Source organism: Entelurus aequoreus, linkage group LG07 (genome assembly GCF_033978785.1).
Source record: "Entelurus aequoreus isolate RoL-2023_Sb linkage group LG07, RoL_Eaeq_v1.1, whole genome shotgun sequence".
NCBI classification, from domain to species: Eukaryota; Metazoa; Chordata; class Actinopteri; order Syngnathiformes; family Syngnathidae; genus Entelurus; species Entelurus aequoreus.
Genome location: NC_084737.1, coordinates 1,529,889 through 1,543,932, shown reverse-complemented (window position 1 = coordinate 1,543,932; position 14,044 = coordinate 1,529,889). Strand labels below are relative to the sequence as shown.

General features: G+C 29.8%; 1 protein-coding gene across 4 annotated transcripts in view; it reads left to right on the top strand.

Moving 5' to 3' along the window:
- Positions 1-14,044, top strand: part of LOC133653263 (plexin-A1-like) — a 684,271-nt gene that overhangs the window by 453,510 nt on the left and 216,717 nt on the right. For all 4 annotated transcript variants that reach the window (XM_062052348.1, XM_062052349.1, XM_062052350.1 and 1 more), the window contains exon 9: positions 4,606-4,720. In XM_062052348.1, coding sequence (XP_061908332.1) covers positions 4,606-4,720 — 115 coding nt within the window. The remainder of the gene's footprint in view (positions 1-4,605; positions 4,721-14,044) is intronic.

Below are 14,044 nucleotides of genomic sequence, written 5' to 3'. Positions count from 1 at the left end.
TTATTTATTATGTTTTATATTCATTTATTTTTTCAATTTCTCTTTTTTTCCCCGTTATATTATGTTTATTAGTTATTATTTATTATGTTTTATATTCATTTATTTTTTCAATTTCTCTTTTTTTCCCCCGTTATATTATGTTTATTATTTATTATGTTTTATATTCATTTATTTTTTCAATTCCTCTTCTTTTTTCGTTATATTATGTTTATTATTTATTATATTTTATATTCATTTATTTTTTCAATTTCTCTTCTTTTTTTGTTATATTATGAATAAATAAAATGTGCTGCTGTAGAAAGGTCACTTTTCTTCTGCATTTTTTTTTTCTTTAGTTCTACAATATTATGAGCTTCTGTTGGAAAAAAAATAAAATCTGTAGCTCCTGCATGAGTTCATAAATATGATTTAACGAAGCCTTTTTATGAATATGGACATTTACAGGGTGGGGAAAAAAAGATGCGCCATCAAGCAGTTTACTGTCACTTTAGTGTCACCTTGGAACAGAAGTGTGTTAAAACACCGCCCAAAAAGAAGAGGAGATTATTTATTCCGTGGTCTTTTAGTGGTCGCCAAAACGATCGCGTGTTTTTGTCCGGTAATCAGTTTTTTTGTCAGTGTGTTGTAGATGTTTGCGTTGCTGGTTTTGGAGAAAGAGGAGAAATAAAACGAGCATTGTAGGGGAGAAAAAAGCTTATCTTGTGCTGCCAGCTTATTGCACTTAAAGCCTCCAAGAATGGAGGATAAGGAGGGAAGAGTACATTTCTCTGTGCTTCCTGGCTCATCCTCAACTCTGGTCTTAGTGGCTGACAGCCTGGATGAAGTCTTAAAGCACAAGACCGTGCTTACACTTGTCATTTCAATGTCACTGCTACTTACTGTACTCGTGCTGCTGTACATCCACACGTGCTTTTATTGTTGCAGCTCCTTCCTGAACTTTGTATCCTGGACTATTGGAAACTCATGTAAACATATTTTTTTGTTATGAGACAAAATATTTATTAGGATTGTATTGTTTATTTTGCACAAAAAATGTGCACATTGTTCACCCCCTGGGAGGTGAGGGGAGCAGTGGGCAGCAGCGGTGGCTGCGCCCGGGAATCATTTTTGGGGATTTAACCCCCAATTCCAACCCTTGATGCTGAGTGCCAAGCAGGGAGGTATATATATATATATATATATATATATATATATATATATATATATATATATATATATATATATATATATATATATATATATATATATATATATATATATATATATATATATATATATATATATATATATATATATATATTTATATATATATATATATATATATATGTATATATATATATATATATATATATATATGTATATATATATATTAATATTTATATATATATGTATATATGTATATATATATATATATATATATATATATATATATTAATATTTTTATATATATATATATATATATATATATGTATATATTAATATTTATATATATGTATAAATATTAATATATATAAATATTAATATATATATATATATATATATATATATATATATATATATATATATATATTTATATATATTTATATATATATATATATATTTATGTATATATATATATATATATATATATATATATATATATATATATATATATATATATATATATATATATTTATGTGTATATATATATATTTATGTGTATATATATATATATATGTATATATATATATATATATATATATATATATATATATATATATATATATATACATAAATATGTATGTATATAAAATATATATATTTATGTGTGTATATATATATATATATATATATATATATATATATATATATATATATATACATATATATATGTATACATATATATGTATATATATATATATATATATATATATATATATATATATAGATATATACACATATATATGTATATATATATATTCATTACTCATTTTTAACTCATTTTAGTAAAAAAAATCAAAATAGAATTTGCACAAAATCCTACCAATTTCTTGCAGTTAGCATGTTTTAAAACACATTAACTCCCAATATTTGTTGTATTAATTACAGAAACTAATTTTTGCACAAAATTCCACAAAATGTTTAGTGAGCACGGCTCACTAACTGCTTTTTTTACGATTTTATGATAAGTGTTAATTGTTATCATGTCCGTGCTTTTTCGTTTGCACATTTTAGTACCAAACTGTTATGCATGGAACCATGTTTATTAATTCGATTGTAACTAATTATTTTTGCACATAATTCTACAATTTATTTGTGAGAACTGCTTTTTTATGATTCCGTTGGTAGTCATTTTTACGCAGCCCCTAAAGGGACATGGGGGAATTTTTTTTTTAAATAATAAAAAAAAAATAGAAAGTTTCTCGTGCGCACGAGATACATGTCTAAAAAAAAAAATAATAATAATAATAATTTTTTGTATTATTATTTTTAAAAACTTTATAAAAAGTTTCTTGTGCGCACGAGATACATGTCTAATTAATAAACAGTAAAAAAAAAACTTTTTTTTTTTTTCCACAAAATCCTACTTAATTTTAGATAAGTGTTCATTGTTGTCATGTCCGTGCTTTTTCGTTTGCACATTTTAGTACCAAACTGTTATGCATGGAACCATGTTTATTAATTTGATTGTAACTAATTATTTTTGCACATAATTCTACAATTTATTTGTGAGAACTGCTTTTTTATGATTCTGTTGGTAGTCATTTTTACGCAGCCCCTAAAGGGAAATGGGGGAATTTAAAAAAAAAAAAAATAAAAATTAAAAATAGAAAGTTTCTCGTGGGCAGGAGATACATGTCTAAAAAAAAAAAAATTGATAATAATAATTTATTTTATTTTATTTTTTTATAACTTTATAAAAAGTTTCTCGTGCGCACGAGATACATGTCTAATTAATAAACAGTAAAAAAAATGTTTTTTTTTTTCACAAATCCTACTTTTTCATTTGCACATTTTAGTACCAAACTGTTATGCATGGAACCATGTTTATTAATTTGATTGTAACTAATTGTTTTTGCACATAATTCTACAATTTATTTGTGAGAACTGCTTTTTTATGATTCTGTTGGTAGTAATTTTTACGCAGCCCCTAAAGGGAAATGGGGGAATTTAAAAAACAAATAAAAATTTCAAAAATAGAAAGTTTCTCGTGTCTAAAAAAAAAAAAAATGGATAATAATAATTTATTTTATTTTATTTTTTTATAACTTTATCAAAAGTGTCTCGTGCGCACGAGATACATGTCTAATTAATAAACTGTAAAAAAAAATATTTATTTTTTTGCACAAATCCTACTTTTTCATTTGCACATTTTAGTACCAAACTGTAATGCATGGAACCATGTTTATTAATTCGATTGTAACTAATTATTTTTGCACATAATTCTACAATTTATTTGTGAGAACTGATTTTTTATGATTCTGTTGGTAGTCATTTTTACGCAGCCCCTAAAGGGACATGGGGGAATTTTTTTTTTAAATAATGAAAAAAAAAAATAGAAAGTTTCTCGTGCGCACGAGATACATGTCTAAAAAAAATAATTAATAATAATAATGTTTTGTATTTTTTATTTTTTTAAACTTTATAAAAAGTTTCTCGTGCGCACGAGATACATGTCTAATTAATAAACAGTAAAAAAAACACTTTTTTTTTTTTTTCACAAAATCCTACTCAATTTTAGATAAGTGCTCATTGTTGTCATGTCCGTGCTTTTTCGTTTGCACATTTTAGTACCAAACTGTTATGCATGGAACCATGTTTATTGATTTTATTGTAACTAATTATTTTTGCACATAATTCTACAATTTATTTGTGAGAACTGCTTTTTTTATGATTCTGTTGGTAGTCATTTTTACGCAGCCCCTAAAGGGACATGGGGGATTTTTTTTTTTAAATAATAAAAAAAAAAAAGAAAGTTTCTCGTGCGCACGAGATACATGTCTAAAAAAAATAAATTAATAATAATAATTTTTTGTATTATTATTATTTTTTTGACTTTATAAAAAGTTTCTTGTGTGCACAAGATAGTTTCCTGTGCGCACGAGATACATGTCTAATTAATAAACAGTAAACATTTTAGATAAGTGTTCATTGTTGTCATGTCCGTGCTTTTTCGTTTGCACATTTTAGTACCAAACTGTTATGCATGGAACCATGTTTATTAATTTGATTGTAACTAATTATTTTTGCACATAATTCTACAAAATGTGTGTGAGAACAGCTTTTTTTAATGATTGTGTTTGTAGTCACGTTAGTAAAAAAAAAAAAAAAAATTGTTTTTGTTTTTTTTTGCACAAAATCCTACTCAATTTCAGATAAGTGTTCATTGTTGTCATGTCCGTGCACATTTTAGTACCAAACTGTTATGCACGCAACCATGTTTCCCACCTGGTGGAACAACAACTGTACAACAATAAACTTCATTTTATTTATTTATTTTTTAGATTTTTACCGCACATTGAGAAATCCAACTGTATTGCCAGTAATATAAAACAACATTTCTTTGTTTAAAATGTGTCACCCATCTTCCATATTGTTGTAACCCCACTCTTGTCCCCGCTGCAGGTGTCTGTCTTGCGTGGACGGCAAGTTCCCGTGTCACTGGTGCAAATATCGCCACATGTGCACGCAGGACGCCAGCGACTGCTCCTTTCAGGAGGGACGCGTCAACACCTCACAGGTAAGGAGACCTGTTTATGTGTTTAAAGTACACTCACAGTCAACTAAGTACACACCTTCTCATGCCAACAAGTATTGTGGTGAGTGCACTATACAGTATGTGTCCCAAATGGTAGATTGAATTGAACTAAGGTCAAGACCAGGGCCGGCCCGTGGCATAGGCCGTATAGGCAAATGCTAAGGGCGCCGTCCATCAGGGGGCGCCACGCCAGTGCCACAAATGTTGGAGAAAAAAAAAAAAAAGTATTTCTAAATACATAAAGTAATCCCACGTTAATTAAAATGCAAAGTAAAGCCTATTTAATAGAAATATTATTTGTTACAACATTACGCCCTCCCTCCCCCCGGCACGGTGCGCCCCCTCCCTTCCCATACCATGACTCTTTTTGGACGTCACCACATCAAAAAATCAACACAAGATGTCAAAACGGCCAAAACTGTCAGGTGCCCAGGGAAGAAAAAAGAGTAAAGAAGTGGAGGAGAAACGAGAAAAAGACAGAGGTATTATTCGTCTGTTACAGAATGTGATAGTAACCTGGCTTTTTAGCATTAAGCTAATGTTACATGATTCTGCAATTCCTAATCAATAAATAGCTAGTTCAGTTTTAACGTCGGGTTAATATTGTGGAGGGGGCTAAATTGTTATGGAAAATAATAATGTAACGTTAGGTAATTACAGTACTCCCTGGTGTACAGTAATTTGTAAGTCATTCTAGTTAATGCAATATTAAAAAGCACAAATAGAGAACTCTGTAGGATCCCCTTTTTTTGTTATATAATAGTTGTTAAAGTCATACTGGTTTGATATCTTGTTTTGTGCAGTGCCTTATTTATATTGTATTTTTAATTTATTTTATGCAACTTGTTGACACGTTTTATTTTGTGTTTATGTATGTAAAAAATATTGTATTTCATATATTCATTTTTTATTTTTTGTATTCATTTATTTATCCATTTTTTTTTGTATCTTGTTAACTATTCTGATTGTTAATTTGCTTTCTTTAAGTAACAAAAAAGGTCAAAGACAAAGCTATTCGGTTTCTTGTGAGTATATACACTTCACTGCCGATGTGGGGGGGCGCCACCTAAAATCTTGCCTAGGGCGCCAGTTTGGTTAGGGCCGGGCCTGGTCAAGACTACAATAACACTCATTATTTTGCACTTTGGTGGCAGAGGAAGAATGCTTTGGTTTCAGTAGCATTTCAGGTTGTCAGGTTTAAGCACCGAACTATCTATTAAACGGAACAAGAAGCAAGGAATCGGGCAGAGACAGAGTTCAATTTTGCTCATGAGGAGAACGCATGGAGCTGCACACCCAGTTACAGTCTCACCCTACGCTCTGAGGCACAGCCCACGCGCTCCTCTATTGATTCAGTTTAGGAGTTCCCTAGTTACATGGCTGAGGCTGCTTCTTAAAGGGAGGAGTCACACTTTATGCAAGCATCTCAGTACAAACAATACGTGATTATTCAGAACGGAAATGTGCCTTGTGATTTCGCCCTGTCTCTGCTTTGTCTGCCTGCTGTTATGCCTTATCTTCGTTGAGGTGCCGGTTCGTCCTTGGCTTGTTAGCAGGCCGAAAGACAGAAACATCTGCGGCGAGGCAACTCCTAACTTGCAGTGGAAGATAACCAAGTTGTGTGCCTTTGCACGAAAATAAAAGTACAGCTTGAGCACAATAGATAAGAACTGGAGCAACGGCCTTTAAGCATAAGAGTTGGGTGATAACTTATATATAATTATTCCAACACAGGTCTACAAAGACGACCAATGAAGTCACAATTTTGGTTTAAGACATTTTTAGAAGTGAAACGATGGGTAAAGAAATGGGTACAAAAAGGACACAGGTCTTTTTGGTCTTGGATGTTTTAGTCGTTGATGTATTTTCTACTGACCTCCACATGCAAAGAACATGTTCAGGTTTTGGAAAAATGACTTTGATTGTTGATAATCAACTGGAAACGTTGTGCTTAAGTTCTTACGGAATGATCTGGACTTTGTGTCATGCTGACACTTTCAGGAAAACTTTTCTAACTAAATCCCACTAAATTCTGATGAAAAGTTAAAAAATATTTTTGTAAAGTTTTTGGCCAAAAAAATCCTACCAATTGTTTTTGTATTTTTTTGTAAGACCAATATATTTTCATGAGTAATGTTTTTATTATTACTTATTTATTATTCTATATATTTTTTTTATCAAACAAATTATTAAATTGTTCATAATAGGCAACTTTTAATCATACATCTACTTTTTTATTAATAATTTTCATAAAAATGTATATTTTTGTAAAATGCAACTACATTCTCATGTGTAGTGTTTAGGGTTATCAAAAATATTTAACGAATTTTAGGAATAAATGTTTATTAAATTAAATGTTTTAGTTATCACACATGCTTTTCTTTTTATTTCTTAATTTTTTTAAATAAATAATTGTAATATTATTGCACTAAATGCGCCAAAATCCACAAAAGTAACCATTGGTGTTCAAACAATATTTTGGTAATTGTTGTTTTTTGTTGTTTTATTTTTTATCAATGATTTTCTATTATCACACACCAGCCCATAGGGGGCTATGTGTTGACCTTTTTTGCATATTTTTTTAAATTACCATACTTATCACAAATTACCTTGCTTCAATGTCTATTTTTGTATTTACATTTATTTTTTTTTGCACAACATGCTATTAGATTTTCTACAGCAGCCCTTAATTACAGATTTCTACATTATATTCATTTTAGTTTTATTTTTGATATTAAATATTTGTTTTTATGTATGAATGAAACTGAATTCTCATAAGCAACTCTTAATTACACATTACCTTAATGCACAAGTGTCAAACCCAAGGCCCAGGGGCCAGATGTGGCCCGTCACTTCATTTGATTTGGCCCTCAAAATACGTATCAATAAAGTACTGTAACTTTTCTTACTAAATGTATTATTTGTTTCTATTATGGCACAAAAAAAATTCATGTACACCATGCAATGGCAAATTTTGTTAACTTAAATATTGTCTAATATATTATCAAACATTCAAACCACTTTTTAAATAGAAATAAATACTAATAATAATGATTTCAGAGCCAAATATCCATCAAATTGTAGCAAAATTACCAATTTCATGGTAAAATTGGGAAATTTACTGTGGTTTTTACAGCATTTTTCTCTAAATTAAAAAAACGGTATTCTTTTTTTTACTGTAATAAACTGTGGTGCCATTTTGGCATTTACAGTAATACACCGAAAAATGTAGTTGTTGACCTGCGGTAAAAAAAATAAAAAAATAAAAAAAATAAGGCAGCTCAAGTGCCAAAATTTTACTGTAGGAATGTTTTTTTTTTTATTTACAGTAAAAAAAACAAATGTCAATTTTACCCTAAAATTCTGGCAACTTAGCTGCCTTTTTTTTTTACCATAAAAACAGCAGTACTGTTTTTCCATTTACAGTAAAATACACTACATTTTGAGGTGAAATTATTGCAAGTTACCATATTTTTTTTTACATTTTAGTTTGAAAAAATCTACTAATAAAATGCTTTAAAAAAACGGTGTAAAAATAGTATTCACTGTCAGAAGCGGCCCTCAGGGGCCAACATAACTGACTAAAAATGACTTTGACACCTCTGCCTTATTGTATTTCTAATTTTGGTTATATATTTAGAGTGTTTGTAAAAAAAAAAAATTAAAAAAAATAGCTGGCAGTTCAGATGCCCAAATTTTACTGTAAAAATGATTATTATTTTTTTTATTTACAGTAAAAAAACAAATATCAATTTTACCCTAAAATTATCGCAACTTAGCTGCCTTTTTTATTCATAAAAACAGCAGTACTGTTTTTTCCATTTACAAAAATATACACTTAATTTTGAGGTGAAATTATTGCAACTTACCTTTTTTTTTTTTAAATTTTAGTTTGAAAAAAATCTACTAATAAAATGCATTAAAAAAATGGTGTAAAAATAGCATTCACTGTCAGAAGCGGCCCTCTGGGGCCAAACATAACTGTGACTAAAAATGACTTTGACACCTCTGCCTTATTGTATTTCTAATTTTGCTTACATATTTGGATTGTTTGTAAAAAAAATTAAAAAATAAAAGCTGGCAGCTCAGGTGCCAAAATTTTACTGTAAAAATTTGTATTTTTATTTTTATTTACAGTAGAAAAAATAATTTAAATTTTACCGTTAAATTCTGGCAACTTAGCTGCCTTTTTTTAACCATAAAAACAGCAGTACTGTTTTCCATTTACAGTAAAATACACTACATTTTGAGGTGAAATTATTGCAACTTACCATATTTTTTTTTACATTTTAGTTTGAAAAAAATCTACTAATAAAATGCATTAAAAAAATGGTGTAACAATACTATTCACTGTCAGATGCGGCCCTCTGGGACCAACATAACTGTGACTAAAAATGACTGACACCTCTGCTTAATTGTATTTCAAATTTTGGTTACATATTTGTATATTTGTAAAAAAAAAAAAAAATTCAAAAAATAATAAAAAAGCTGGCAGCTCACGTGCCAAAATGTTATTTCAAAAACGCGTTTTTAAAATTGTATTTACAGTAAAAAATAAATTAAAAAAGGCCAATTTTACCGTAAAATTCTGGCAACTTAGCTGCCTTTTTTTAACCATAAAAACATCAGTACTGTTTTCCATTTACAGTAATATACACTACATTTTGAGATGAAATTATTGCAACTTACCATATTTTTTTTTACATTTTAGTTAAAAAAAAATGTACTAATAAAATGCATTAAAAAAATGGTGTGAAAATAGTATTCACTGTCGGAAGCGGCCCTTTGGGGCCAAACATAACTGTGACTAAAAATGACTTTGACACCTCTGCTTGATTGTATTTCTAATTTTGGTTACATATTTGGATTGTTTGTACAAAAAAAAAAAAAAAATTTTTTTTTTTTTTTTTAAAAGCTGGCAGCTCAGGTGCCAACATTTTACTGTAAAAATGTATATTTTTATTTACAGTAAAAAAAAACAAATGTAATTTTTAACTTAAAATTCTGGCAACTTAGCTGCCTTTTTTTTTAACCATAAAAACAGCAGTACTGTTTCTCCATTTACAGTAATATACACTACATTTTGAGGTGAAATTATTGCAACTTACCATATTTTGTTTTACATTTTAGTTTTAAAAAATCTACTAATAAAATGCTTTTAAAAAATGGTGTAAAAATAGTATTCACTGTCAGAAGCGGCCCTCTGGGGCCAAACATAACTGTGACTAAAAATGACTTTGACACCTCTGCCTTATTGTATTTCTAATTTTGGTCACATATTTGGATTGTTTGTAAAAAAAAAATTTAAAAAAATAGCTGGCAGTTCAGATGCTCAAATTTTACTGTAAAAATGATAATTATTTTTTTTATTTACAGTAAAAAAACAAATGTCATTTTTAACTTAAAATTCTGGCAACTTAGCTGCCTTTTTTAAACCATAAAAACAGCAGTACTGTTTTCCATTTAACAGTAATATACACTACATTTTGAAGTGAAATTATTGCAACTTACCATATTTTTCTTTACATTTTAGTTTAAAAAAAATCTACTAATAAAATGCATTAAAAAATAGTGTAAAAATAGTATTCACTGTCAGAAGCGGCCCTCTGGGGCCAAACATAACTGTGACTAAAAATGACTTTGACACCTCTGCCTTATTGTCTTTCTAATTTTTCTTACATATTTGGATTGTTTGTAAAAAAAATTAAAAAATAAAAGCTGGCAGCTCAGGTGCCAAAATTTTACTGTAAAAATTTGTATTTTTATTTTTATTTACAGTAAAAAAACAAATTTCAATTTTACCGTTAAATTCTGGCAACTTAGCTGCCTTTTTTTTTTACCATAAAAACAGCAGTACTGTTTTTTAATTTACAGTAAAATACACTACATTTTGAGGTGAAATTATTGCAACTTACCATATTTTTCTTTACATTTTAGTTTAAAAAAAATCTACTAATAAAATGCTTTTAAAAAATGGTGTGAAAATAGTATTCACTGTTAGAAGCGGCCCTCTGGGGCCAAGCATAACTGTGACTAAAAATGACTTTGACACCTCTGCCTTATTGTATTTCTAATTTTGGTCACATATTTGGATTGTTTGTAAAAAAAAAAAAAAAAATTTAAAAAGCTGGCAGCTCAGGTGCCAAAATTTTACTGTAAAATTTTTTATTTATATTTTTATTTACAGTAAAAAAAACAAATGTAATTTTTAACTTAAAATTCTGGCAACTGAGCTGCCTTTTTTTTTACCATAAAAACAGCTTTACTGTTTCTCCATTTACAGTAATATACACTACATTTTGAGGTGAAAGTATTGCAACTTACCATATATTTTTTTTACATTTTAGTTTGAAAAAAATCTACTAATAAAATGCATTAAAAAATGGTGTAAAAATAGTATTCACTGTCAGAAGCGGCCCTCTGGGGCCAAACATAACTGTGACTAAAAATGACTTTGACACCTCTGCCTTATTGTATTTCTAATTTTGGTTACATATTTGGATTGTTTGGGAAAAAAAAAAAAAAAAAAGAAGCTGGCAGCTCACGTGCCAAAATGTTATTTTAAAAACGCTTTTTTAAAATTGTATTTAGAGTAAAAAAAATTTTTAAAAATGCCAATTTTACCGTAAAATTCTGGCAACTTAGCTGCCTTTTTTTAACCATAAAAAACAGCGGTACTGTTTTTTCCATTTACAGTAATATACACTACATTTTGAGGTGAAATTATTGCAACTTACCATATTTTTTTTACATTTTAGTTTAAAAAAATCTACTAATAAAATTATTTTAAGAAATGGTGTAAAAATGGTATTCACTGTTACAAGCGGCCCTCTGGGGCCAAACACAACTGTGACTAAAAATTACTTTGACACCTATTTGAATTAAAAATAAATAAATAATAATAATAATAGCTGGCAGTTCAGATGCCAAAATTTTACTGTAAAAATAATAATTATTTGTTTTATTTACAGTAAAAAAAAAGAAGTCAATTTTACCCTAAAATTATCGCAACTTAGCTGCCGTTTTGTATTCATAAAAACAGCAGTACTGTTTTTTCCATTTACAATAAAATACACTTCATTTTGAGGTGAAATTATTGCACCTTACCATTTTATTTTTACATTTTAGTTTGAAAAAAATCTACTAATAAAATGCATTAAAAAATGGTATAAATTAAACAATTAAACAATAGTATTTACTGTCAGAAGCGGCCCTCTGGGGCCAAACATAACTGTGACTAAAAATGACTTTGACACCTCTGCTTAATTGTATTTCTAATTCTGGTTACATATTTGGATTGTTTGAAAAAAAATACAAGAAAAAAATAAATGCTATTAAATTGTCATTATAAGCACATTAGCCTCCTATTTTCAATCTTTATTTTTTATTTTATTTTAATTTTTTTAGAAAATGCTAATAAAAAAAAATCTCATTAAAAGCAATTCTTAGATGTCAGACAACAGCCTCCTTTTACATGTATAATTTGCATAATAATGTGTTTTTTTGTACCAAATTATCATAAGCAATTTTTAAGCATGACACATTAGCCTCCTTTTATTTCCAATTTGCATTTTTTGTACTTTTTGCATAACACCAAAATGTTACAACTTTTGGTATTATGCAAATCTTCGTTATCATTAGTGTTGGATAAATGGCACCTCAGGGATCGTGTGGCACACTCACTCGCTGTATTGACACAGCACTGATACCGTCTTAGGCAGGCCCGGCCCTAACCAATCTGGCGCCCTAGGCAAGATTTTAGGTGGCGCCCACCCACATCGGCAGTGAAGTGTATATACTCACAAGAAACCGAATAGCTTTGTCTATTACCTTTTTTTTAACTTAAAGAAAGCAAATTAACAATCAGAATAGTTAACAAAATAAAAAAAAATATGGATGAATAAATGAATACAAAAAATGAATATTTGAAATACAATATTTTTTACATAAACACAAAATAAAACATGTCAACAAGTTGCATAAAATAAATTAGAAATACAATATAAATAAGGCACTGCACAAAACAAGATATCAAACCAGTATGACTTTAACAACTATATTACAAAAAAAGGGGATCCTACAGAGTTCTCTATTTGTGCTTTTTAATATTGCATTAATTAGAATGACTTACAAATGACTGTACACCAGGGAGTACTGTAATTACCTAACGTTACATTATTATTTTCCATAACAATTTAGCCCCCTCCACAATATTAACCTGACGTTAAAACAGAACTAGCTACTTATTGATTAGCAATTGCCGAATCATGTAACATTAGCTTAATGCTAAAAAGCCAGGTTACTATCACATTCTGTAACAGACAAATCATTTCATGTAGGCTAACGTTACCTACCTGCTACCTCTGTCTTTTTCTCGTTTCTCGTTTCTCCTCTTCTTTTCTCTTTTTTCTTCCCTGGGCACCTGACAGTTTTGGCCGTTTTGACATCTTGTGTTGATTTTTTGATGTGGTGAGAGTCATGATACGGGAAGGGAGGGGGCGCACCGTGCGGGGGGCGTAATGTTGTAACAAATAATATTTCTATTAAATAGGCTTTACTTTGCATTTTAATTAACGTGGGATTATTTTTTGTGTTTAGAAATAATAGTACCAACTTTTTTTTTTTTTTTTGTCCAACATTTGTGGCACTGGCGTGGCGCCCCCTGATGGACGGCGCCCTTAGCATTTGCCTATACGGCCTATGCCACGGGCCGGCCCTGGTCTTAGGCTTTCATAATGGTCTTAATTTAGCAGCAGCTGTCACTTATGAGTCAAATTGCTACTTGATGGTTTTATCCCACACAACAAAACAAAATATTTGTGTACAAAATCCTTGTAACATCCAGTAATAAGCATGACGCTGTGCTAGACTGCTGTCTTTGCCTGCAGAAATGTGACACTTATTAGTGCCAGGAGAAGTTTCCCCACACGTCATTAGCAGTCACTCGCCGGCGTGATTGAAGTCACACCACGCTGCTCGTCATCCCAAAGGCACGTGACCGCCTTCCTCACATCCTGTTTGATTAAAAACAACGCCATATAGAGCAACTTTGCACTGCGGGGTCTCCGCGGATGCGCCGGGCCCCTTCAAATAAATCCAATTCTTCCTCCCGTCTCTTCCTGGATCTGTAAATATATATAAATCGGCGGTGTTGTGACAGCCGATAAAGAGCGAGGCGCATGAGAGGCGACCAGGCAGAAAATTGCTAGTTGGAGGAAGACTTGGGCAGGCCATCAACACAAATGTGCATAAACACAAACAGCCAGAGAAACAAACACCAGCAGGACAAACAAATTGTCTTTGCTC